The sequence below is a fragment of the Colletotrichum higginsianum genome, chromosome 1, assembly GCF_001672515.1.
Source record: "Colletotrichum higginsianum IMI 349063 chromosome 1, whole genome shotgun sequence".
Taxonomy (NCBI): Eukaryota; Fungi; Ascomycota; class Sordariomycetes; order Glomerellales; family Glomerellaceae; genus Colletotrichum; species Colletotrichum higginsianum.
The window spans coordinates 2,693,828-2,718,115 of record NC_030954.1 but is presented as its reverse complement, the minus strand read 5'-3'; the positions used below and the strand labels follow the sequence as shown (position 1 = coordinate 2,718,115).

General features: G+C 55.6%; 5 protein-coding genes across 5 annotated transcripts; 1 reads left to right on the top strand and 4 right to left on the bottom strand.

Moving 5' to 3' along the window:
* Positions 1 to 254: 254 nt before the first annotated feature.
* On the bottom strand, positions 255 to 2,132 carry CH63R_00832 (LYAR-type C2HC zinc finger; the record flags this gene model as incomplete). Its single annotated transcript, XM_018295807.1, has 3 exons — positions 255 to 1,421; positions 1,523 to 1,645; positions 2,112 to 2,132. 3 exons carry the CDS (start codon positions 2,130 to 2,132, stop codon positions 255 to 257), a joined length of 1,311 nt encoding a protein of 436 aa, XP_018164169.1.
* Positions 2,133 to 5,640: 3,508 nt separating this feature from the next.
* CH63R_00831 (Uridylate kinase) lies at positions 5,641 to 6,684 on the bottom strand (the record flags this gene model as incomplete). The annotated part of the gene is made up of 2 exons (XM_018295806.1): positions 5,641 to 6,302; positions 6,447 to 6,684. 2 exons carry the CDS (start codon positions 6,682 to 6,684, stop codon positions 5,641 to 5,643), a joined length of 900 nt encoding a protein of 299 aa, XP_018164168.1.
* Positions 6,685 to 8,941: 2,257 nt separating this feature from the next.
* On the top strand, positions 8,942 to 10,231 carry CH63R_00830 (Bem46 family protein; the record flags this gene model as incomplete). The annotated part of the gene is made up of 4 exons (XM_018295805.1): positions 8,942 to 9,007; positions 9,099 to 9,142; positions 9,224 to 9,862; positions 10,054 to 10,231. 4 exons carry the CDS (start codon positions 8,942 to 8,944, stop codon positions 10,229 to 10,231), a joined length of 927 nt encoding a protein of 308 aa, XP_018164167.1.
* Positions 10,232 to 11,494: 1,263 nt separating this feature from the next.
* Positions 11,495 to 14,955, bottom strand: CH63R_00829 (NF-X1 type zinc finger; the record flags this gene model as incomplete). Its single annotated transcript, XM_018295804.1, has 3 exons — positions 11,495 to 12,719; positions 12,773 to 14,428; positions 14,483 to 14,955. 3 exons carry the CDS (start codon positions 14,953 to 14,955, stop codon positions 11,495 to 11,497), a joined length of 3,354 nt encoding a protein of 1,117 aa, XP_018164166.1.
* A 6,739-nt stretch (positions 14,956 to 21,694) lies between these two features.
* CH63R_00828 (uncharacterized protein) lies at positions 21,695 to 22,262 on the bottom strand (the record flags this gene model as incomplete). The annotated part of the gene is made up of 2 exons (XM_018295803.1): positions 21,695 to 21,745; positions 21,813 to 22,262. 2 exons carry the CDS (start codon positions 22,260 to 22,262, stop codon positions 21,695 to 21,697), a joined length of 501 nt encoding a protein of 166 aa, XP_018164165.1.
* Positions 22,263 to 24,288: the final 2,026 nt, after the last annotated feature.

Genomic DNA, 24,288 nt, shown 5'->3' with positions numbered 1-24,288 from the left:
CTAGCCCGTTTCCCTCCGGGCTTACGATGACCATTGTCCATCGTGTAGGTATCATGTGCCAAAGTGCGTTTCAAGCATCGGCGTGGGAATATGAAAAGAAGAGGAAGAGGGGGAAAAAAACCTTAGCAGAAACGCTCAAACTCCGTGTCCTTTATGGGTTTAAACACCCCATTGACCTGTCCGCCCTGGACAATGACCGCCTTGTCGCCTCGTCGCATCCTGAAATCACGGCGGATTTGCGTACGCAACGGCTCTCATTCCGCGAAGAGGACAATCTCGCCACGTTCATTGCGCCTCAAGCGCAGCGACCGCCAGAGCTCTTTCTCCTCAGAGAGCTTGCCAAGGGTATCTTCGGACGAGGAGCGCTCACGGTGGAAGCGTTTGAGGGCCTTGTTCATACTGCAGCCGCGCTCGCTCTCGGGACCCTTGTTGATAAATGACAGGAAGAGGTCGGCGCGGGGGCGGTAGACGACCATCTGTCCCTCGTCGTCGCCATCCTCGTCCTTCTTGCTGTCGCGGGAGCCCGGGCGGTACTCGATCAGCTTAGGGGCCTTTTCGCCGTCGGACCGGTGGTGGGAGTGCTTCTTGGTGGACGACGAGACTTTGCGCTTCTTGGCCTTGGTCTTGGTTTTGGTCTTGGCACTGTTCATGCTCAGGAGACCGAGAAGGTTGTTACCAATGCCTCCCTCCTTTTTGTGCTTGGAGCTCTTTGTCTTCCTGAGCGGGCTGGTAAGGCCGGGGTCGGCGACGTCGCCTCCGGAGTAGTCGGGCGAGGGGGGGAAGACCGCAGGGCGCATCATACGGTTCAGGCCGCCCGTCAGGCCCGAATGAGCCAGGGTGGGAGGGGCGTCAACCATCATTTGGTCGGTATCGACGTGTAGGCGCTTGCGTTTCTTGTCCTTCTTCTCGCTGCCGTCCTTCCTTCTCCGCTCGTGTTTCGGGGCAGGGGTTTCGTAGCCCGTGGTGGGGATCGGCCCAGTGCCGTATTGCACAAGGGCGCGGCGGTCCTCGTTCATCATGGCGCCATCGTCGTCCAGGTAGGCTTCGGCCTCATATTCGTAGCGTACAAGCTGTGTTTCCTCGGTCACATCCTTCGCCCCCAGGGTAGAGGCATTGGGCGTTGCGGACGGGTCAAGAAAGTCGAAGACGTTGACGTTGCCCTCGTTTGCGGAGGGGGGTGTCGGGGCCTCCGGGAGCAGCTCGACGGGCGAGTTGCCGTTGTCGCTGGCCTCGTAGGGGAAGGATTCGAACTCGGCGTCGGGGACCTCCTCGACGTAGGCGTGCTGGGCCATAGCTTCGTATTCGTGAACGGGGGCGGGCTGAGACTGGTTGTTGTGTGTCTTGTTCTTCTTGTTGTTGTTGTTGTTGTTCTTTTCCTTGTAGAGAGCACCTTGGTACTTTTGGGCCTCGCTCATGCAGCTCTGTTGGCTAGTTAGTACAGGACGAGTTCGGAGAACGACCAGCATGGACGTCATAGCCATCGTGGCTAGCTGTTCAGAAGAGACGGCGCGGTACGACTTACGGTATGGGAGCGATATTCAGTGCCGGGGAAGTATACCATACAGTCGATGCAGGTAAAGGTGGCGCCTCGACAACGGTTTCTGTGGGGATCGAGCTTCTTCTTGGTCAAGACATCACCACACGACTGTGGCAGAGGGAGACAGGTCAGTTATGTTGCGCAGGAATCGGACAAGAGAGACTATTGGATTCTGCGTGTTTGAAGAGGGGTGTGTGGCATGGTCTGGGAGCGAGGGAGGGACGGGACAAGACACTGGCTATTAAAGTCGGCATCCAAGGGGAGGTGGGAGGGGGTTAGGGGTGTGGTTTGCTTCTGTTGTTGAAGGGGTGTGTGTGGGTGTGTCCGTGATGTCTTGCAATGCGGTAGGCGTGTGGTGTGTGGTGTGAGGATGTGATGTCAGGCCTCTGGGGTTGAAATAAGACGACATGGGGATCTTCGGGGCTGCAGACGGGGGCGAGGTATGGAGAAGAAGGAAAGGGGGACCCTGGGTATCGGGAGGTGGGGAGGGGAGGGGAGGGGGAGGGGAGAATGAATGCGGCAGACAAGAGAGAGGGAGAGAGAGGAAGTGAAAGAGAGGGCGACGGTGGCTTACCTCACACGAGAAGGACACCATGGTGAAGAGAGCGGCGCTGTATGATGATGTGTTGTCCTTGCTATGGGATCCTATTGGGCGCGGACGTTGGGCAGAGAGCGGGATTTGACTGGGTCGCGGTATTTAACGGAAGCAGAAGTGAGGGCAGCGGCGACAGCGATAATGAGAGGCGAAGAGGGTGAGCGTGTCTCTCTTCTGCCGTTGGTGTATATGCAGGTATGCGGATTTGCAGAACGCAGACTCAGAGCGTCTTCTGACTGGGCTGGACTGATGGGCTTAGGGGATCGTCGAGACGAGGGCTGCTATGCAAGCCGGGACGTGCCTTGTACCAGCAGAGGGACAGAGGGAAGAAAAGCTTTGGGGAGCTCTGAAAAGGCCGAGTTGAGGCGTTGGCAGTCCGTAGCGGCAGTGCGAGAAACTAGCGGGTTTTTGAAAGACACAGCCCGGAGGTGGTGTGAGAGTGACAGTGAGTGAGTTGTGTGAGATAAGGTAGGTAAGGAAGAGGGAGGTGTCGCGCTTTGGCGGCGGGAAAAGCAACCCAAGCGACAAGGGGAAGGGGGTCGGGAAGAATATGGCGAGACGAGACGATGGAGGGGAGCACGAAAGAAGGAATCCAGCGTCGTTCAGCTTCGAGGTCAAGGTGCCAGGGGCTTCTCCCCGTGTTGTTGTTTCGCGTCTCAAGAACGTAGCTGTGCTGTCGATCTCGAAAGTTGGAACAATCCCTTATTTGGAGGGGTCTGAAGGGGGGGCGCCTCTTGCAGGGGGGGGTTGAAGAGGAGGGATGGGAATGGAGGGGTGAGAGAGGTCGTGCTTCGCGCTTCAGGTTTGTGGGAAAGAGGCAAGCTAGGTGGTACTGAGGGCGACGGCGCGGCAGGAACGCGGCACAATGATTGTCCTAGACGGGAGAGAGATGTGACGGGGTCTTAGAGTGACTGCGTGCGGTATGTTGCAGTAGAGCAGCGAGGAGCGACTAATAAGACTGGGAATTCCTGGATCTCCTGTCGGTTTTCGGGCAGAGAGACAGACGTTTTGAGCCGGGCTGAGTCTTAATTTGAGCGATGCGTGTGTTGCTGACACACAAGTGAAGAAACGAGACGGCGTGTCGATGGCGCCGAAAGGCTTTTCTTGGTGCAGAATTACCCAAGAGACTGACGGGTCGGTCGTGCTGAGAACTATTGGATGCAATGATGAGATTGCTCAGGCGCTGTTATATCGTCCGAACCGTAGAGCTTCTGCGCGTGCCGAGCTGCTGGGTGCAGAGGTCTATTCGTGCAGCAACGACAGGAAACGCGGGAAAAATTAAAAAGCTGAGTGAGTAAATAGATAGATAGTGGTGATGGTATGGGGTGAAGGAGAGTTGCTGCACTACAAATTCTATGCAAACAAAGTGGAACCGGCCGAAACTTTTCGCAGTCTATTTTTTCCTTCCTTTTTTTCTCTTCTCTCTAGGCTTTTTTTTTTTTTTTCTCCCTCTCCCTTCTCGTCCCGCTTCCACTCTGTTTTGTTCCGCGTGGGGACCCAGAAAATGGACATATGCAGTTGGGTTGGGCAGCTTGACATGCTGATTCTAAGCTCACACCCCTTGCTGTTTTCCTTTTTTGTTAACAGGCGGTATCCCAGGGGAACCACAGGTCATTCGCACCATTTGGCCCAATGAACCCAAAATCTGGCTGATACCTCAGTATGATTGGCTCACATCTGGAAGCCCCTACTCTTGTCAGCCAATCGTTCACGACAGAGCGGCAACGGTGGGCGTGATCGTATCTGTCCGCCTCACTCCAGTCTTTGGGCTAGTTGACGGACGGACGAAAGGTGATAGGGACCGTACGGAGGGACCCATTGCTCGCATTGACGCAACTCCCAATTCGCGCGGCGATGCACCTCTTGGCTTGCTTCTTCACAAGGCGAGGCCAGGTGGAAGGTGGAAATGGGATGGGGAGCGATGCATAGCTAGGACGGTGGACGCAAACTGTGCTTTAGCGATCAAAATCTGGCTGCTTTGGCTGCTGCCGTGACCCCAACGCAGGCACTTGGACTTGCTTACAGCATTCCTCGCCTTACGATCGGCTTCACGTCCGTACGTACACCCACTCTGCATCGCAGCGAGACCTCGTCTGGCTTCGTATGGACGGCGATGTCGTCATGATGGAGGCTATGTGACCAACCCGATGGCGTTCATCATCTCGGGATGGTAGGGCCGATGGAGATGGCCTGTCCTTCGTCCTACCCGTTCCCGTCCTGCCGCGGTTTCACGGGAGAAACCCCCTTACTTGCCAGACGGGAGTCAGGAGCCAGGGGTGCAAGTGAAGAGGAGAAGGAGGAGGAAGACGAAGGAGGATCCTCTGCTTCTATTCTGGGGTCGAAAGCTCCCGTCTCCGCTCCTGTCCGTCGTGGACGCTGCCGCTGCCGCTGTCACTGCTGCGAATCAATGCAGATGACGACGACTGTCCCAGAGGAATGGAACGCCTGCTGCTGCCGCTGTGTTGGGGGCCTCGACCTTGCCCGCCACATCGTTTACAGTACGCTGATTAGCGGGCTGCATGACAGCCCCCCCATCCACGATGCATCGCCAATTTGCGCAGGACGAAGCAAGTCTTCAGCGACGCGGCGCAACGGCCTACAAAGCGCGCGTCTAAAGTTGGCGTTGTCGCTCAGGGGGATGGGATGGGATGGATGAAGGTGGGCGGCGGGCTTTTGCAGTGCATATCAGCAGATGAATCTCGAACCAGAATAGATCGGGAGGGGGGGCTGTTCCTGATTTCGCCATTCCATCCCGCTTCCGCTTGTGCCTTGCCTTTGCAGGAGATCCTTCACCATTGCTCTTGCTCTTGGTCTTTCTTGCTTTTGCTTGCAAGCTGCTCTTTGCGTTGGGGTCCGGCCTCCTGCCGACGTCCTCCCTTTGCTCTGGTAGCAGGCTAAGCGCGCATGAGATTACCCTGCGGGCATCCAGGAGATGATGCTGTTGGGGCCAAAAGTGTTGCCGTTAAAAAGAACAGCATGCCATTTCAGTCCTCATTCGGACAGTGTATGGCGCCAAGTCAAGGTTCAGCGCCAGCTCGAAGCTCAGACAAGGCCAAGACGACGCCATCGAGCCCCTTGCGGGTACCTTGAACAGGATCGAATGTATTTTGTCTTATTTTGGGTACCTTGGGGTCTCAAAAGACGGTCACTGCAATGAATGTCACTTGTGGGGGGGGGGCGGATGAGGTGACGGTGTAGGGTGTCAGATGTCATCTTGATAGCAGTGCATCTGTTATTGAATGTCTCAAAATCAAGTCTGAAGTCACAACCAACCACGCACACTCTTATACCCTGCCTCGTTTTCGCACTCTAGCTCGAGTTTGCTTTTTTCTTCTTCTCTAACCTGTAGATGTATTCTGCGCTTCTTTCCTGTTATCCGCCGAGGTGAAAAGGAGGCTATTTCCAAGACAGCACAATATCGGCTGCTCGATATCCCCTTGAGCGGGCAGGGTTCTTTCTATATGACAGTGGACATCGGTGCATACGCAGCAATCACCAAGTACATTATTTACAGGCCCAGACGCTTGCTGAGCTCGGTTCGTGTCTTGGCGTAGACGTCCTGCGGCGTGGGGGTAGCATCGAGCTTCACGACACGGCCCTGCTTTTCGTAGTAGTCCACCACGGGCATGCTCGTCTCGACAAAGGTGCGGAAGCGCTTGCAGATGCTTTCGGCATTGTCGTCGGCGCGTCCGCTCGTCTTGCCGCGCTCGAGCAGACGGCTCTCCATGACGTCCTCGGGACAGTCGTAGAAGAGCACCAGCTTGGCCGGGCAGACCGTCTCCTCAAACTTGATGGCCTGGTCCATCTTACGGGGGAAGCCATCGATGAGAAAGCGCTTGTTACCTTGCTTCTTGATGGTCTCGGTCATGGCGTTTTCGAGAAGCTGGACGGTCACTTCCATTGGCACGATGAGGCCGTCCTTGATGTAGTCTTTGATGAGCTGACCGAACTGGGAGCCGGGACGGTCTTGCTCGGCGCGGAGGAGGTCGCCGGCGGAGAGGTGGGTGAAGCCATAGTCGGAGACGAGCCTGGCGCACTGAGTGCCCTTGCCGGCGCCAGGGCCGCCGAGAACGAAGAGAACGGTCACGTCGGAGGCGGAGAAGGTCGGAGTCGACTTTTGGGGGGAGGGGAGGGCGGCATTGCGGGACGGGGCGGGGAGGGTGGCCATTTCTATGGTGACGCATGTGTTAGTCAAGGTTCATTGAGAGATCGAGGGCCCATGAGGCTTCAGGGAGGATAGGGAGTGCCGGAACGGCCAGCACATCTGTTTGGAGTAGAAAAGGGAGGTAGAGGTATTGTGATGGTAGCTCTCACCTGCTCTCTGGTCAATAAGGACCTTGTAAGCTAAGCTTCCGGCGCCGATGACCACGAGGAAAGGCCAGAACTTGATGCCCGAGGGCTTCTTGGGGGGCTCGGAGGAGTAAAAGCGACGCGCCGGGTATTGCTGCTGGAGACGGAAGGAAGATCGCGAGCAGGTCAAGACATTAGAACGGATAGATGAAGACGAAGTCGAAGCTCGGGAGAGCAGACGGGGTGCGGTGACGGGGTGCATGGCGGCAGGTGTTGCGTGTGAGCGGCTAGACAAGTGTCAATGCAAAGTGACGACGACACTGCTACACCAAGTGGAGAGACAAGGGAAGGGAAAAAAGGAGTGTGACAAGTTGGTTCTGGGGTGTGTGTGGCGTGAGATGAGTGGTAGTTTTGAAACCTGTCCGACTTGTTCAACCTGCTTAGGGAAGCTACCTCATCTCAGGAAAGCGTGGCACGGGTACAATTTTGGCGAGACGAGCCAACTCCTGAGAGTGGGGCTCGGTCTTCTTGGGGAATGAGGGATTGGGATTGATTCACACGGCAGTCCTCAAAGAACCCCTGACGTGTATCCACATTTTCAAGATTCCAGGCTGCTTTGGTTGTCGGTTGGCCTCCGAAGCCCGCCACGTTATTGGCCATTTCTCCCATCTATGTTTACCGTAGGTCTTGTACAGAGTAGGTATCTAGGTGTTAGGCATTGGAGATGGCTTCAACCACAAAACGTCGAAAACTCTCGGCTGCAGTTGTAGTAGATCTCGTAGACGTGCTGCCCCCAAATGGGAACCTGCCTGGGTTGTACGGATACTCAATCGTCCGCATCTTTCAACCCAGACGCGAGGCTTCGGCAATTTCCCCATTGTCTTTATCCTTCTTCAGCGGCTTCCCCCGCCTGTGCTTTCCCCCATCAGACATATGCACACGCATCGTATGGCTGGCTCAGTGGCATTGAATATGGTGGATGGTTGCTTCGAATGCTTGAATGTAGGCAGGTCCTGCGAGCATCGCTTTCCCAACGCAGATGCTCATCCACGAAGCGCCCCTGGCATTCTCACCATCGTACCTATGGATGATGCAGATTACAAATAAAGGGTTGTTTATTTCTTCATGCTGGTCGCGTTTTATAAACAGGCGTAATGAAACCACACTCAATTACCCACGCGTCTGTCCGCGTTGCGATGGACCAATGCCATCCATCCATTCATCCCCCCTTCGGCGTTGTGAGTTTTGACAGTGTTCTTTCCCTTCATGCTTTGCTGCCAGCCACGCAACATCGTTATCAAAAATTAAAATAAGTTTGCTTTAGGAATAGTTATAAAAAAAGAATATTTTGTAAGATCTCTCTACTGTTGGTGCTGTTGGAAGGAAGGGAGGCAACTATATCTACTGCTTCACTTCATTTTGTGTCGTTTGTCCGCTTTGATCATCCACAATCGTTGACATCGATCGCATCGGCTGCGTATCTCTTCATCTTCCACCCTTATGCCCTGCACCTCCGAAGCAGCCCTGCCGGCAACCGCAAAATCAGGTCACCCGCAGCATCGACAAGCCTCGGGAATCTCGCCACAACGTCCTGGCGTCCCCTTACAACGACGCCGCCGCGACCACCCATTGTAGACTGCCATCGGCCATCCATCCCTGGCGGCACGGCTGCTAGGTCCCGTCTCAGCACCGTTGCCTCCTGACCTGCATCATGCGGCCTTGCTAAAGACAAACCGCAGCACCGTCGTCCATCGTCTTCCTTTGTTGCTCCCCCTATCCGTACAATCCTCGCTTTCACGACTGATCGCAAACCGAAACACGGCACCTTGCCAAGAGGCGTCCTGTCAATACTGGGCTTGGCTCACTCAAGCCATAACTAGATGGTCACATCGTTCCCGATTCCTCGGGTTGGTTGCCATCAGCCAACGTCCAGCGTCCAGGGTTCCCAACAGAAAGCTCCGCTTTGCCCACGACCCTCTTTGTTCCTTCACCCTTTTCTGTTCGATCTGCTCGCCGCTTCAGTCTTTGTCCAGAATCGGCGCCGGTCAGGTGTGCGACTACCAGGTCCCCCCCAGGTCAAGGTCCATTGTCGCCTCACGCCGACACTCGCCCAAACCTAACATCGCTGCGGTACCCGCCCCTACACAATCTGCGCTCCAGGGTACCTGCACACAGCTAGCATCGGCCTCGCTAACCCCCCACCGCCTCCGCGAACGTGGAGGCTCCGCTCTCTCCTGGATTCTGCACCGCTTTCCTCGCTTCGGGCCTTGCCTTCCCCATCAAACACGTCCCCATTCCTCCCCTCAAGGGCTTACCGACCGGTCCAGCAACCGTAACGAAATATAATCGTTCCTCCGCCTTTTCCCTCCTGCCCCGGCCTAGAGAACTACTTCTTCTCCTCTCGCCATGTCTGCTCCCAATTCTCCATCACCGTCCTCCAACAGTTACCTCGAGCAGTCGGCCTCTATGCTCAGTACTGTTGGTGCATACATGCGGCTACCAGCCATAGCCTCGACGGTATGGCCATTCCCGCCTCCTCGTCCTACGGACTGCCCATCTTCTCACACCGATACTTCAATCTTCCTGTCTGCTACCCCTCCTCCTGGTCCCTCGCCCGAGGTCATGGCTCAGCCGCCTTCCTTAGTGCCCCGGGCTAACAACTCGTCTTCTACCTAGGGTATCGCGGCTGTCTTGACCACCCTGCTCTATTTCAAGCAAAAGTAGGTTGTGCCACAAGTCCATGTGACGCACCTCTCCCCCCCCTCCACACACAAGGCTAACTCGACTGTGCGCCACCGCAGGGCTCTGATTTACCCTTCGCACATGCCCCCAAACTCTCGAACCGACGTCCCTAGACCCTCTCAGTACGGTATCAAGGATTTCGAGGAGCTCGTCATACCCACAAATGATGGCGAGAAGCTGTCGGCATTCTACATCCGGGGCCCGCGCGGCGGGAACAACTCGAATGTTACCATCCTGATGCTCCATGGCAATGCCGGCAACATTGGCCACCGTTTGCCAATCGCCCGCATGCTCATCAACTTTATCGGCTGCAACGTCTTCATGCTTGAATATCGCGGCTACGGCTTATCCACCGGAGAGGCCGACGAAGCCGGCCTCCACCTTGACGCGCAAACCGCCCTCGACTACCTCCGGTCTCGCGCAGAGACGAGCAACCATAAGCTGATTGTCTACGGACAAAGTCTGGGCGGCGCCGTTGGCATCAGGCTGGTTGCCAAGAACCAAAAAGATGGGGACATTGCCGGCCTGGTCTTGGAGAACACCTTCCTCTCCATGCGCAAGCTGATTCCGTCCATTCTACCGCCGGCCAAGTACTTCACACTCCTGTGTCACCAGGTGTGGCCGAGCGAATCGCACATACCTAGCATCACGTCCGTGCCAATCCTATTTCTCTCGGGTTTGCAGGACGAGATCGTACCGTAAGTGCAGCGCTTCTTCTCTCTCTCCCTGTCCTCCCATCACCCATATGATGATCTTAAGTCACCACCCACAAAATATGAGCCCTTCGGGGCGCTTGATTTGAACTTACGACCAGAGTCTGATATGGTTTTTTCTACAACGGTTATTCGTGTCTCAGTTGCTACCTCTTGGGGACTAACGCCTGTCTTAGACCCCGTCACATGCGCCAGCTTTATGAGCTGTCTGCTGCGACCACAAAAATCTGGAAGCCCCTGCCTGCGGGCGACCACAATTCGAGCGTGCTGGAGGAAGGCTATTTCGAGGCTATCTCGGACTTCCTCGCAGACGTCACCGGCGTGACGAGCAAGGAGGAGAAGCAGCGCCTCTAGGAAGAGTTTCTGCAGTCCGAAGAACAGTTCGAGCGACACGTGGCCCGAATACTAGAAGAAGAGGCGGACCAAGAATCTGTTTTCACCGCTGTGTCGAGGCGGCTACACTGTCGGAGCCCGCCACCGAGCGACTGAAGCCAAAGATACGGAGCCGCGACTTGAACGGCGGCGGCGTGGCTAAGGGGAGAGAAGCAAGAAACGGGAAACGGCACGACAGGCGCGCTCTCCTCCGGCCCCCACCACCACCATCACCCTTTTTTGGGTTCTATGAGAATGATACCCCCCGCTCCCTTGCCGGACCGGGATGTGACAACACATTGTATACGCAGTATTAAATATAATGAAGCAACGAGCACGACCATCCGGCCTGTCTGCCAGTGATTTTGTGATTTTGTGAAGTGAGGCGAGGCATCCACGTCGACGGCCCCGGGATGCGAGCACTTTGACGGGCTTCTTTGAGAGGTACGACAGGGGCACCCCTTTTACCGTAAACCACGGGAGAGCCAACGTTTGGGGAATCAGAGTTGCTGCGGCCCTGTTTCCGTTTCTTCGGTCTTGGTCGCCTGTGTCGCCTGTGCTGACGAGCCGTCCATGGTGAGGTTGCGGGCGGATGGAGAGGTCCATGATATCGCCATCAAAGAGGCAGGGCTGACCCTGCCCGACGAAGGGCCCCCGGGGGGAGGGGTTCCGGCTGTACCCTATTTCCTAACTACGGATACCCACACATCCACCTTGACACCTGCCCACCGGGGGATTCTTGGATCGTCGATCTTGTGGTCGCGTTCTGACGTGGCAGAGCTCGAGGCGTCATCTGTGCAGTGTTTGGGATGCAAGACATCGCGGGGTTCATGGGGGAATAGGAGGAACATGGGGGGGTGGTTTGCGTTCGCGAGGGGACGGTTTAACAGATACACTTGTCATTAGGTACTTTGCACGAGGGGAAGGGGGGTCATGAGCATGTTGACCATTCATGGCTTTTTATTCTCTTTTTTTTTTCTGTTTTTCCTATTTGTAGGTAACGATATATTTTATCCTGTTGTTGATCCGATTCCTGTGGCTCGACAGCCCGCCTCCCCCTTGCAGCATATCACCAGCTCTTGACAATACACTCCTCGCAGTTCTTGTCATCCTCACTCATTCATCGTCTGATACCGTCGAAGATGGGGGCGGGGGGGTGGAATAGCAAGGGTGACGCATTGCGGGCATCTCCCTGTCCACCCTCGCAGGAGACTAACTTCCTTGGCCAAATGCCATCGCTTCGCCTCACTCGTCGCTGTCGGCGGCAGCCTCCCAGTCGTCCGCAACCGTGTCCTCGACGACCTTCTTCCGCGCCAGCTTCGAGAAGCTGACGAAGCCACTGGCAGGCCGCGCGTCCGCTGCAGACTTGGGCGCGACAGTCCTGCGCTGCGCCGCGGCGCGGCCCACGACAGCGTTCCACCCGCCGCTGCTGCCGTCGGCCGAGGGCGCCCCCTCACGGCGGAGAACATTGAGGCTCGCGTCGGCGTGAACCATGATGGCGGCGGCGGCGATGCCCTCCTTCGTCACGGTTCGGGCGACGACGGGCTTCAGGGACGCGAGGGTGGACTCGACGGCCGAGGGGGTGGTGCCCCACGACGTGACGGGGACGGCGCGGATGAGGATCTCTTCCGAGGGGAGGAACGAGGTCGTGAAGGAGAGGTGGTTGTGGGCCTTGAGGTGATCGGCGAAGGCAGATTCGATCTCGTCGATGGTCAGACCGAAGCGCGGTGCCGTGAGAAGGAGGGCGTTGAAGGGTTCCGGCGCCGAGGCGGTGGCCGCTGACGAAGACGCGGCGGCGGCGGCCGAGGCGGCTGACTTTGCGGCGTCACTGCGGATCTTGGCGCACTGCGCCAGCGTCTTCTTGGGCGCCGACACGAAGCGTGGCGTCTTGAAGATGGAGACGTGGCGGTGCGGCTCCGGGTCCTGGCTCTCCGAGTCGAAGCCGAAGTCCTCGGCGAGAGCGTGGAGGAAGGCACGCTGGAAGGAGGGCATGGGCTTGAAACGGAGGCGCTTCTCCGAGGGCTCCGAGGCAAAGACGCGGAACTCGCGTTCCTGGTTCTGGGCCCAGGTGGAGGAGAGTTCGCGGAAGAGTTTGAGGGTAGTCTCCGAGTAAGGGATATGGTCGTCCGTGTGGTCCGGGGCGACATTGAGGGCAGCGGCGAGGCGCTGATTGCGCTGCAGGCGGAGGCACTCGTCGTCGCACTTGAGCGTGTCGCGCTCCGGCGTCGGGTTTGTCTTGGTGGCGAGGCACTTAACCTCCTTCTTGCGGTGTTGGCAGTCGCAGGTAATGAACGTCTTGCTTTGGCACGGGCGGTCTTCCTTGCATGGATAGGGCGCATGGCAGGCGTCCTGGCATGAGTGCTCGCAGGACTTGCGAGTCTTGCCGCAGGACTGGGCACAGTGAGAGCCGGGGATTTCAGCGTCCTCGCATTCGCCTGGACGATGGCACTCCTTTCTGCAGGTGTGGGTGCTGAGATCTGGTTAGTTTGTGTCAATTGTATGCGTGTGGTCTGGATGACTTACCCGCACTTGAGCTTCTTGCCGCAGGGGAGACCACAACGAGCCTCCTCCAGCCAGCACGGCCTGTTCTTCATCCTCTGCTTGCCGCAGATACAGTCCTTCTCCACGAGAAACGGGCACTTGGGACAAGCGACGTCATCAGGATGACAATTGTGCTTGACCGTGGGGTGGCCACAAGGCGGTGCTCTCCTGCAGTCGAAGCGGCACTCAGGGGGTCGAGTTCCGCATGGCTGGGGGGGTTGAAGAACGGTCCTGCCACATGCGCAGCTGATCTCCTCGAAGACGGCTTCAAGGCAGCTTGGGCATGGTCCAGCGTGACAGATCTGGGAACACTGGTGAGTGCCGCACTTCAAGGTCCTTCCGCAGACGCGAAGGCAGATGTGTTCCGCTTCCACTTCATCGGGGGCTTGCTGCTGTCTGTGCTTTCTCTTCGCGGCCTGTCTTTCCATGGCCTTCTTCTCTCCGGGGCAGCAGTGCTCGCCGCACTTGTGGCGGCCGCAGTTGAGCTGGGCCTGACAAACCCTCATGCACATGGGCTTGGCGATGTCGCCCTGGTGACACATGGAAGAGCTCGTGGTTCGGCCACATCGGCAAGAGATGTCCGCCTTCTGGAAGCAAGGGTTGCACGGGCCGGTGTGGCATGTATCGAGGCATCGGTGGCCGCAAGACAGGACCTTATCGCAGGTCTTCTTGCAGTGGGGGATCTTATCTCGGCAAGATTGTCTTGGCTGGTCAAGAAGCTCGTCAAGAGGCGTCTTGCCGCAAGGGCAGTCCAGAACGACGTCGGGAGACGACGGACAGTGCGCCGATATCTCGTCCTGAGGGTGGCAAGTCTTCTCGCACTCATGGAGGCCGCAGTCGTACTTCCTTCCACAGGTCGCGCCGCATTCGAAAGATCCGTCAAACCAGCTGTCATCGGAGATGTCTTCGGAGTCGGAGCTGGATACTTGACCATGGTTGAATGACATCTGAAGGTCGCCTCGCCGGTCGCATGGGATCTCCTTGTGCTCTTTGCCGCAATAGCATCTCGCCTGCACGGGGATTTCGCAACTGCCGCATAGACCGGGATGGCATGGAGTAGAGCAGAAATGTTCGCCGCATGGTAACAAGTCTCCGCAGATTTCCTTGCAGCTCCATCCATCCCCATAATCAGTCTCGCTGCATCGCTTCGTAACTTCATGTTTGCCGCAGAAGCAGGACTGTGTTGGCCCCATCAAGGTACAAGGCGGACACGGGCCGGCATGGCATTCGAGAGAGCAAGGGTGCGGGCAAGTTGCTCTAGGTTTCGAACAGGTTTGTCCGCAAGAGTGAGGAGGTAGCCCAGGAACGTTTCGGGGACTAATATCTTTGCCGCACCAGCAGTGGTAAGAAGAAGGCTCCTCGGTCAAACTGGAATTGCAACCTGGGCAGCGCCAAGATCGCGTGTCGTCGTCCTTTTTCAGCTGGCTCGTAAACCACTTCTTGACGCACGTCAAATGCAACACCGTCCAGCAGAGGCCGCAAGACCATACGCGAGACTGTCGCAGCACCTCACTCGAGCAAATAACGCACTCATACTGTCCGTTGCTGATGTCCTCGTGAAGCCGTGTAGGCAAGTCTGCGGCCGTAGACTTTGGTGCCAACGGATATTGGGGCTTCTTGTGCTTCGAAGCTTGCTTGCTGGAGTCCGGTCAGCCTCTACGACTGTAGGCATAATAGAAAGTGTCAACGTACCCTCTTTGGACCAGTGGCTGTCCGGGAATGAAATCGGGAGCATCTGCACTCAGACCGAGCCCCTCTGATTCATCCACATTGGCATTGGTTGTCAAACTGCCGCCGAATGTCCGCTGGGTTCCGGAGACGGCACCACCACGCACGGCACCACCCCGCCGGCCACCTCTTCCGCTACCGCCGCCGCCGCCGCCGCCACCACCACCACCACCACGGCCTCTGCCCCTCCTCCCCGAGCCGGTCGACGACGGCTCTGATGCGTTGACCGGTACAACTTCGGGAGCCGAAGCTGACTGGTCTTGGTTTTGGGGCTGGGGGGCAGCATTCCTGCCGCCACCCCGTCGACCACCACGGCCGTTGCCCCCCTCACCTCTTCCTCGTCCTGGTCTGCCTCTCCGACCAGATTGAGAACCTCCTCTGCTCGACAAACTCGGCTGAGTCTGCGTGTGAGTCTGCGCCATTCCGCCTTCAGACATGACGGGATCGCTCGCCGTAGTGTCGATGTGGTGATGAGTTGATGAAATTGTGATTGCGCTTTTTGAAATACAGCGTCTTCGTACGAGTGCTGCCAGATTAGGCGGCAAAACAAAACGTGTCCGATGGCCTTACGCCCTCGCAAAGGAAAGTGAACGTGGGCGAAAGGAAGAGAATGAGCTGAGAGACCTTGGAGTGTTCCCCTTTCACTTGGGTTCCCAAACCACGGGGTGGGAGGCGACTTTTAAAAAGATGCACGGCCGGGATGGTATTCAAGTGAAGTCCCCTTGGGAGGCGTTTGATGTCGGCCCGGACTCGATCGTTCGGACGGGTGGAGCAGATCCGCTAAAACTTTGGAAAAAAAAAGTTCCCCAAGAGTGCAGGTGCTTGCTGGTGTGGCAATTGCCCGCTGACAGCAGCTGTGAAGCTGACAAAACAAGCAGCAGGAGGGGAGGAGGGCCGCCCAGGCCACTGTCATTATGAGTCATCTCCAATCAACTGTTCCTACGGGCTCGGGGTGTGTCGCCAATTTCGCGGACGGGATGCAGTTGACTCAACTGCGCTGCATTGGCACAGTCATATTTCGCGCATGGTCTCAGGCCTATGTAGGACGCAAACGGCATTTCCACATGCATCAATCAGAGGTTGCGGACTGCACTGTTCAATCGGTCTCGTGGAGGGCTTGCTGAGAATTGGCCTCAGTGGGGTTTTTTCAGGAAATGAGGACTAGACGACGTTAGAACAGTCAACACAACGAAGCTCGGGTCACGAAAATATGGCTCATGCTTCACGCTCTGCTACTCTGTCTCGCCGGAAATTCCACGTCGATGGCTGCTCAGTCTTCTCAGCGGCGATGTTGAGCGACGAGATGTGCTGTCGAATATGATATCTCTAACCTGAACATGAGACATGAATCAGCGCCGATGGTTTAGTGGTAAAATTCTCCGTTGCCATCAAGCAGCGTCGGGGAGCCGGGGGTTCGATTCCCCCTCGGCGCAATGTTTTGTTTTGCTGTTCATCAATCAGTCTGTGTGTGGACTCACACCCTGTATGGTTTTGCTTCGTTTTTGTTTTTATTAGAAGGCTCTTCGGCAAAGGTCAAGATGTTTTTTAAGTTACAGTTGAATGAAAATAGCTTTTGTAAAACTGCACGTCTTACTAGTGTGGATATTGATCTTCTAAACATACAAGGAAGGGACAGTATAATGAGACTAGGTAACCTAAACCACCTTGAAAATAGTTAGCAAGTCAACAATCTACATGCTACATTTGGTGTATGCAATTGATTAGTTCTCTGGATTCGGCTGAAACCTCTATAGGTCTGTGTCGTTCAAAATATGCCGGCAGCAAGTATTTTGTGTAATGACATGTTATGTTGTGTTTCGTTTGAAAGACGGACAAACATTCGACCCCGGATCCAAGACAACCTCTGGGACCTAGATAGCGACTCAAATATTATTTCTATCACTGAGAATAGTCTCTGGAGGTTCTTGGCATCATCATAGCCAACCCTAGCGGCTGTGATAACCCAAATGTGACAGGTGGCCGGCGCGAGTTTCTGCGCTGGGCGGAGGAGCCACGTTCGAGGACTCCCTCGTCCTGCAAGATCTCGAAGCATCGTGGATCTGACGACTTGGTCTATAAGCCCATTCAATGTCGGCCCCAACAGACGCTGCACGCACCGGCTCGCCGGGTCATCGTTGCCTCCGCGCTGGATGCACGAAGAGGTGTGTGTCTGGCTTGGCTTGTGTCAGAGCCCGTGGCACGGGGGAGAAGGGCTCAACAAAGAATAGGTATGAATAGACAAGAACTTCTGTCTCCGGTCCTCTGTCTTCCTGATCTGGTGGGAGGGGTTTTATCTTGACAGTTTGGTACCAACGGGGTCCTCCTAGTCCATCAATGATGTCTCAGGACCTAGAGACAGATGAGGGAGCAGGGGGGAGAGAGGAGATCCTTCAGACGCGTAAAAGCCTGCGTCATGTTTCCTTATAACTATGGCCCATGGATATGAAACTCCAGTCGGGTGTCAAAATCGATGTCAATTTGTGTCTGGCGGAACTACACACGTCAAGTCGCAAACCAAGTCAAGGTATACCGCATCGTTTGTGTAGCATCTGTTTCGTTGAACCATTTCTTGTAATTTTGGATGAGAATGACACATCCATATTAACACACATACTCAAGTCCTCTAGATGAGAGACCGAGTATCGGACTTCTGGTTATTAGTGCTCATTTGTAGGATGTGTTTATGGCAGTAAGATGTAGCTTGGAGCAGTAGGTTGGGTAGGAAGCCAAGAACTTTGCTCTACTATACAATCAGTTTAATCAAACGAGGTCGGAGTTCGCCCGGCCAGATTATAAGCACATGTCATCTCGAAATCAACCCCTCCACTCAGTCATATCATAAAGGCGGGAGGTTCAGAGAATAAGAGGAGATCCTATAATTTAACCGCATTAACAATTATTCTACCTTACAACCGCTTCAATAAACCCATTTCGCAGTACAAGCAGCGTATCTCCCCACAATATCGTTTTAGAGTGTGACTTATTTGTCTGAAGTAACGACGTTCAAAACGCAGAAGACCTCCATCTCGGCGTTTAGAGGTTGATACTGGGCTACCAAGGTAGGTCGAGGGGCTATCCTTTCTGAACGAAACCATGCGGTTACTGTATCCACAACAAAACAGAACAGCACATGCAGATAAGCACCACGAATGCCAGAGATGTTGTTGCCGGACCTCACGGGCGACGTCAAAACAGCGTTGTGGGTCAATCCCGAGCCGCCGGTAAAGTCAGTGGCGATATCGAGGTACCGTTGCGCCGGCCATGTCTCTGGGAAACGACACACGATGTTTCTTATTTGCCTTACGAAACGGCGACGGATCGAGACTCACAAGTTTTGTCCAAGTCAAGGGAGAGACTCCCTTCCCCCTCAAAATATCGGAGACATCGTCAGCGCAGCGGACCCGAGGGACGCTAACACTCGCGAAGTCGCAAGCTCTAGATCTGAAGAGGACGGAATCGCCGTTTCTCCAGACACTGCCGCCAATGATCCGACCGCAGGTCAGGGTGGCTCACTCAGGGAACGCCAGGGACTCGGGCTCGCAGAGGCCCGCCGTCGCATCTCGGCACAAGATCGCCGTTCGTGCTGCCTAGTCACATAAACTCCTAGTCCGCGGCGAGCCACCTTTTCACAGTGCCGCTCAAAAAGCAAGAACCCTCTCCTCTACGCAAAGAGTTGTCTCACAACAAAAATACCCTTGCATACGGCAGGGTCAAGGGTCGAGAGTTTGTGAGACAACGCCAATCTTTTAATAGACCTGCTTGAGATCCGCGCCGCGGTCCCCTCCTTGGATATCATTGGTTTTCTATTTGGATTTTTGTTTTGCTTTGTTTTGGAGAAGCCTCGATGAGGGTATTCTCCTACGTGGCGATGGCGATCATTTGACGAACCTCGACGTGACCGTGGCAAACGACCGCTGAGCCTCTTTCCATCGTTGCTCGACGCGTCAACCCGGGGGATCGGCATCCACCTCATTGACTGGTCCAAGCGGAGACGGATTGCTGAATTTGAAAGGCTGCCGAGATATCCTTTTCGAGAGTGTCGTGAGGCATTGGCCACCGCTCGTTCGTCCCTTGCCCGTCGTCCGGATCGAATAAGTGCGAAAATCTAGACAACACTCGAGATCCGAGCTTTCGACCGCAGTTTGGATACCCTTCCAGCCCCTCTTCCAGCCCTAAGCAGACGTCCACCAGCTGTAGTTGTACCATTTTCGTGCCATGGTGATACTCAGAATCTTTCTTGTCGAACAAAGCAGACACAACGGCAGATTGGCTCGATTTTCCTGGGTAACACAAAGGTCCACGCTCGACGGCGAGGGTATCACGCGCTCTTTAAGGCCGGCAGCCGACCGAGCTCACCCGGGTGTATTAATCCTCGTGGCGCATGCCAAATACCTTTCCCCTGCCTCACCGACTCGCCGCCGCACATGATGGGATCTCGCACGAGTGAAGCCATCGCGGGCCTTCGACCTGCTGCCACAAAGCTTGGTACTACCGTCCGTCTGCTTGGCAAACCCTTTGCTACGGGGCGGTGCGGGCATGGAGAGGACATGTCATGCTGTCGTTCAAGACACGCAGAAGAGGGAGCATCAAGTGCGCACCGCATTTCAACCAATCAACAGCGGCAACAGGACTCGAAAAGACGCCTATTGTGGAAATGAGTATCGTCGCCTGTCGAGAAGCTGGGGGAGGTCCGTGGCCAGATCATCGCCGGCTCGCGCGTAGAGGCGGAAATCAATCTCAGCTTCAGGGAGCGAGCGGTCTTGGGGCGAAAGCCGACACGCAGTGCGCCAGCCACCTTCTGGATGGGATAATTAACACAAGGACACGGATGGCGCCACATCCTTTGAGTGTAAATTCCCCAGTCTGTGCGAATACTGGCAAGTTCGGACAAGAAAAAGTCGATGAATCGCCAAGAGAGGTCAGTCAGTCAAACCGCCTGGTTACTGGCAACTATCTGTCGAATCTCTGCCGTCAACTGCATGATACTCAATGACCTTGGACAGCAAACTTGTTTCTGCATGCACACAGCGTAGCATTAAGGTCAAAGATCGAACGGTTGAACTGCGCATAGAAGTGGAGGGGAGGGGAACGCTATTGCTTTGGCTTGCCATGCCAACATATCTAGACCATCAGCCTGCGGGGATGCCCGTTAGTCAGGGGTCCTTGAAATACGCCGAGAGGACCGTACCGGGGCCTATGAGTCTTTCCAAGTGACAATGGGCACTATCTCTGACTGCATGATCCAAAGATAAGGTGATGGCATGGCGGGGTTTTGCCCGAGCGAGTGCAACGATGTTGACGGCACCGATTATGGCGGTCTCACGTCCCAACGCTAGTTTCAATCAGGGTCGAAGCTGAGCCGAAGGGGAGGGGGGGGGGGGGGGGGGGGGGGATGCTCTCGTGGCATTTAATATTGGCAGATACTCATTAGGATGCAGCGCGTCAGCGTCGGCAGGCAGGGCAGTCCCAAAAGGGGAATCGAGGCCGTAAGCCAGCGGCATAACAACAATAGTACACACAAAAAAGTGTATGTCCGGTTTTGCCTTGGTCGCGATTTTGCGAGCGCCTGCTTTTCACAAAGCATGAAGGGTGGCGCTGACCAAGGTGCCGCCAATAACCTATTTTATTCCAAGATACTGGAACGTGGCTCACAGTTGAGTGATTGCACAGACAAACACCGTGTGATACTCTCCCTCGTGGAGATGTGGACCGAAAGCGATGGAAGGTAGACTGTTGCAGCTTGAACTAGACAGGTCCAAATCATAAATCTAGTTGCCGAGAGAAAAGCGATAAGCCAGGGGCTGCAGGTCTCTTCCGAGCGGCTGTCCCCGAGCCGTAGGCCGTAAGCCATAGGAGCGCCGGTGAGATTCGAGCAGAAACGAACAAGTGTGGATGGACGTTGTCAGTTCTGGTTTGCCTCTTCCGCTGCTGCCGTCGAGAGCGGATCCGTTCTCAGCTGCCCGGCTTCCGAAAGGAGAACCGGTATCTCCCCATGTGGCTTTGTGCTGCGCATGTAAGTCGGACCAATGATTCGATCTGCTCCGGTTCAGAAGACCAACCAGGCGCTTCTCCCTGGTGGTATGTATGGTTTTCTGATACGAGATTTCGACTTGCCATGCATGCATTGCATTGATGGTGCTGCGAGGGCGCTCAGCGCGTGCATATCTGACAGAAGGCCTGCTCGGCATTGGTTGGCTTGGTCAACACAGCAGATTGCAACCCCAGGAACAGGCAGAACATGACCAACTAGGCAGCGTGTTCGCTGTCGAGGAAACGCCGACATGGCTTTAGAAGAGGGGCGCAAGGCGCGTTGGCAATGTTGGGAGGGGAGACCAGGGGGGAAGGAGGGGCACCACCGAACCAGAGAAGAAAGAGGCGGTCTGTGGCTTGTCGAGGCTGGCCTTCGCCATTCGCTTCAGGTTGCTAATTTAGCTGCGCTATTGAACTGGGCAAATGTTTAGTTGGCTCGAATAGAGTTAATCGGTGTTTTAGACAACTGGGCCGTTTGAGGGGCCAGCGGCTGACATACGAGCAGTGGCCACTGGGGCTGGCGCCGCCTAGTCGAAGATTTTCGTGGCCGCCTTATTCCGCCTCGTGGCTTCGCCTGTGGCCGTTGGCCGGTTCGCAACGAACACAAACAGAACGGGCGTTTTCGGCATACCTAATTGAGGGACGATGACTGCATGCTGTCCTCGTCAGGGGCAACAGCGGTATCAAGCAACTGTTGCCGGGTTCGTACGCGATAAGGTTATCTCGGCGAGGGCTATCCATGTGCTGGGCCGTCGGATGGTGGTCAGCAGGCCTATCCAGGGCTCCAGCTTCGCTAATGGAGGCGCCGAGCCTCCGTAAGGAGGGAGCGGAAAAGGGGAGGGCTGTCCCGGCCAAATGAAATCAGATACGAACCAGGCCCTTTGGACTGTTACAACATCCAAGTGGAGCGGGCAGACCATATTGAGAGGACTGCATTTCGGGCTGTACTGTAGTGTAGCTGAAGAGCGTAGGTAGGCATTTTGCCAAGGAACAGGGCACCAAGGAGGCTCGAATTATCTGCCGCAGGGAGGTTGTAGCCCTGAGAGCGCCTGCTGCACCTCTACCCCAATGAAGACCCCCAAGAAAAGTACCTGTGCGTTGCGTTACACCAAGCTGCTGATGAAGACGGCGATCCAATGACAATCCTTAAGGCTGACAGGCTGGGATGCTGCGATACGACGTTGGCTGGTCATTTGACTACCGAAAGGGCTGACTAAGTATTGGCCAAAAGCCTGGGTTGCGCCAAGAGGGTTGGTTTACTGACTGGTTCCGTTGCCTGTCGGCAATGGACAAGGTCGCTACCGCGCTGCTGGGAACGGGTGAAGACTTCCAACGGCGTGTCTCCCGAGCAACTGGGGGAGGGCGCACTAGACGTTGCCGTGTCCGTTCTGGCTGGGTATGGCTGCTTTCTCAGAGGCGGAGAGAAGGCGGTAGAGTATCTGCGGCGTAGGTCTTGAATTGGATAGGAGCTTGGAGAGGTGAACTGCCAAGGTAAGCAAATAGATAGGTAAATGCTACATGTACGGAGTAGCGTAGGTAGGTGATGAAAGCAAAGGTTCCACGGGTTGGGCGGAAGGGGTTCGTATCCACGCTGCTGACGTCTGCCCTGGTCCCCTGTCATAGACCCATTATATCCACTTAACCTAATCTGGAACATGTGGCGCTGGATGTGGTACGTGCTCTCCTGGTTGCCTCGCATCCACAGAAAATCCATCTCCAACTCTATCACTATGACTACGACATGTCCGTCGTAACAATGGCCAAGGAGAAAGTCAACCGGTACTGACTCGTCCCATATGCAAGCTACCGATTTCTCGTACCATCTGATAGTAGACGCATACTAAGAGCGCTGGACACCGGCACCATCCAACTGACGTCGAAATAGTTCAACGGGCCTCGCTTATTCGAACCATTTCTATTGTTCAGTCCTGTCAGCCGACACCCCGCTCGCTGCCCGTCTCGAGGTGACGCTCCAGCCGCAGAAGCCAACCAAAGAGCCCTACGCCTCTCCTGACATTTCTTGGCAAAGAGATGGATTCCCAAGGAGCCGGGACGAAGGCGGCCACTGTTCGCCCTTTGTTTCTGCAGTCGACCGCCCACCGACGCCAACAACGGACGCCATGAGCTACCCGAGCCTGGGAATCAAGATTCGCCTCAGGGAGGATGCCGGGATGTGTTGTAGTCCGAGTGTGTACATAGATCACTCGCATTTGCACGCATGCATGGCGTCGTTAAGAGACGCAGCCGAATGTCGACAGCGCCGCATTACCACCTCGAGCTCACCGCCAATCCAGACGTGCTTGGAATATTGAAAATGCTGGAGGCTGTGTCCGTAAATTGTAATATTGAAACCGTTCTGTTCAAAAAATATCCGAGTAAAGTGAATGGATTGGGGAGACAGCAATGCAGAGCTGATCGTCACCTGCCCAGCCTGCATCACAATGGCGGGTGTGATATCGAACGACCTGCAGCCTCACACCATCTTCCCCAGAGAGTTTGTGAAGCGCGAAGCGCCTCCGCCAAGGGGTGAGTGATCAGACGAGATGCGGAAGGAACAGGACGGGACGGCACCGGGACAGCCCCAGCCACCTATCCGCCCCGATCAATGGAGTCTCAAGCATGGCTGACATTTCGGTCAAGGACAGATGAATACGTAGGTATGTTGATGACCGCATGAAGGATGCCCTGTCACAAGCTGTGCGTGCAGTATGTGGACAGACCTGCAGACAGCACACGGTCGTGGTTGTTAGTCGAGGCCAGAGCCTCTGCCAATCCACCTGTCTAATACACAACCTTGGTTGGTTCTGGAAAGGTAATGGATATACGGGTCACAAAGCCTAAAGATTCATGCTAGTTTATGAGATTGAGTTTCAAAATCAGAGGACACTGGGCTCTGTCGTGCTCAACGACTACCTCGAGCATCTTGCGGTTCCTTGCTTAATGGTGTTCTTACAGTTAGGGAACAACCGTTGCTTTCAGGGCACACAAGGGTCCATCCGTCGCCTCCCGGCCTCTGTTCTCCTTTGCCGCCTGTCGAACGACCTGCGACTCACTGTCCTGGCTAAGAATGGCAATGGCCGAAGACCCCTGGCGCATACCCCTGGCAAAGATAAGACGACTAGGCTGTAAGGAGAAATAGGTACGTACTGACTGGAGTGGGCCCCTGCATGGCTAGACCCCACTGATGCAATCCCCTTGAGCGCTAGATCATGATCCCAGAGGCGCATCTTGGAGAAAACACACCAAAAACTCTTGGGTCGAGATGCGCACGCGCCTTGTCGCTCCCTGCAACTTGGGCCAATTTCCACCATCTTCGCAGTTGTCATCTCAGCCAAGAGCTGGACTGCGAGCCCGGCGTTTGCCTTCTCGCGGTGTGCCACAACTAGCCAACTACCCACAACCTACATCCTACCGCCACGGTGATGGCGACGGCGACGACGACGACCAGCGGAACGGCTAGAATGCCCGCTTCGAGGCGGCGATGGTGTGTCTTGGTGTTGGGGCTCAGACACAAAGAGACTGGACGACGCTATTCATGGCTTAGCGTCCAGGCCTTCTACCATTTTTCATTATTTTCTCGCCTCCTTCTCTAGACGTATCATCCTCAGCCCGAAAACGCCAACTCGTCCTTCGACCAGCAGTTCGTTGCCATTCCCATCACATCGTCTCGGTCCCCATCGAGTCCCATTCACACCCCCCCGTCTCCCTCCATCTCTTCCTCTCTACTTGCTCCGTTCCGG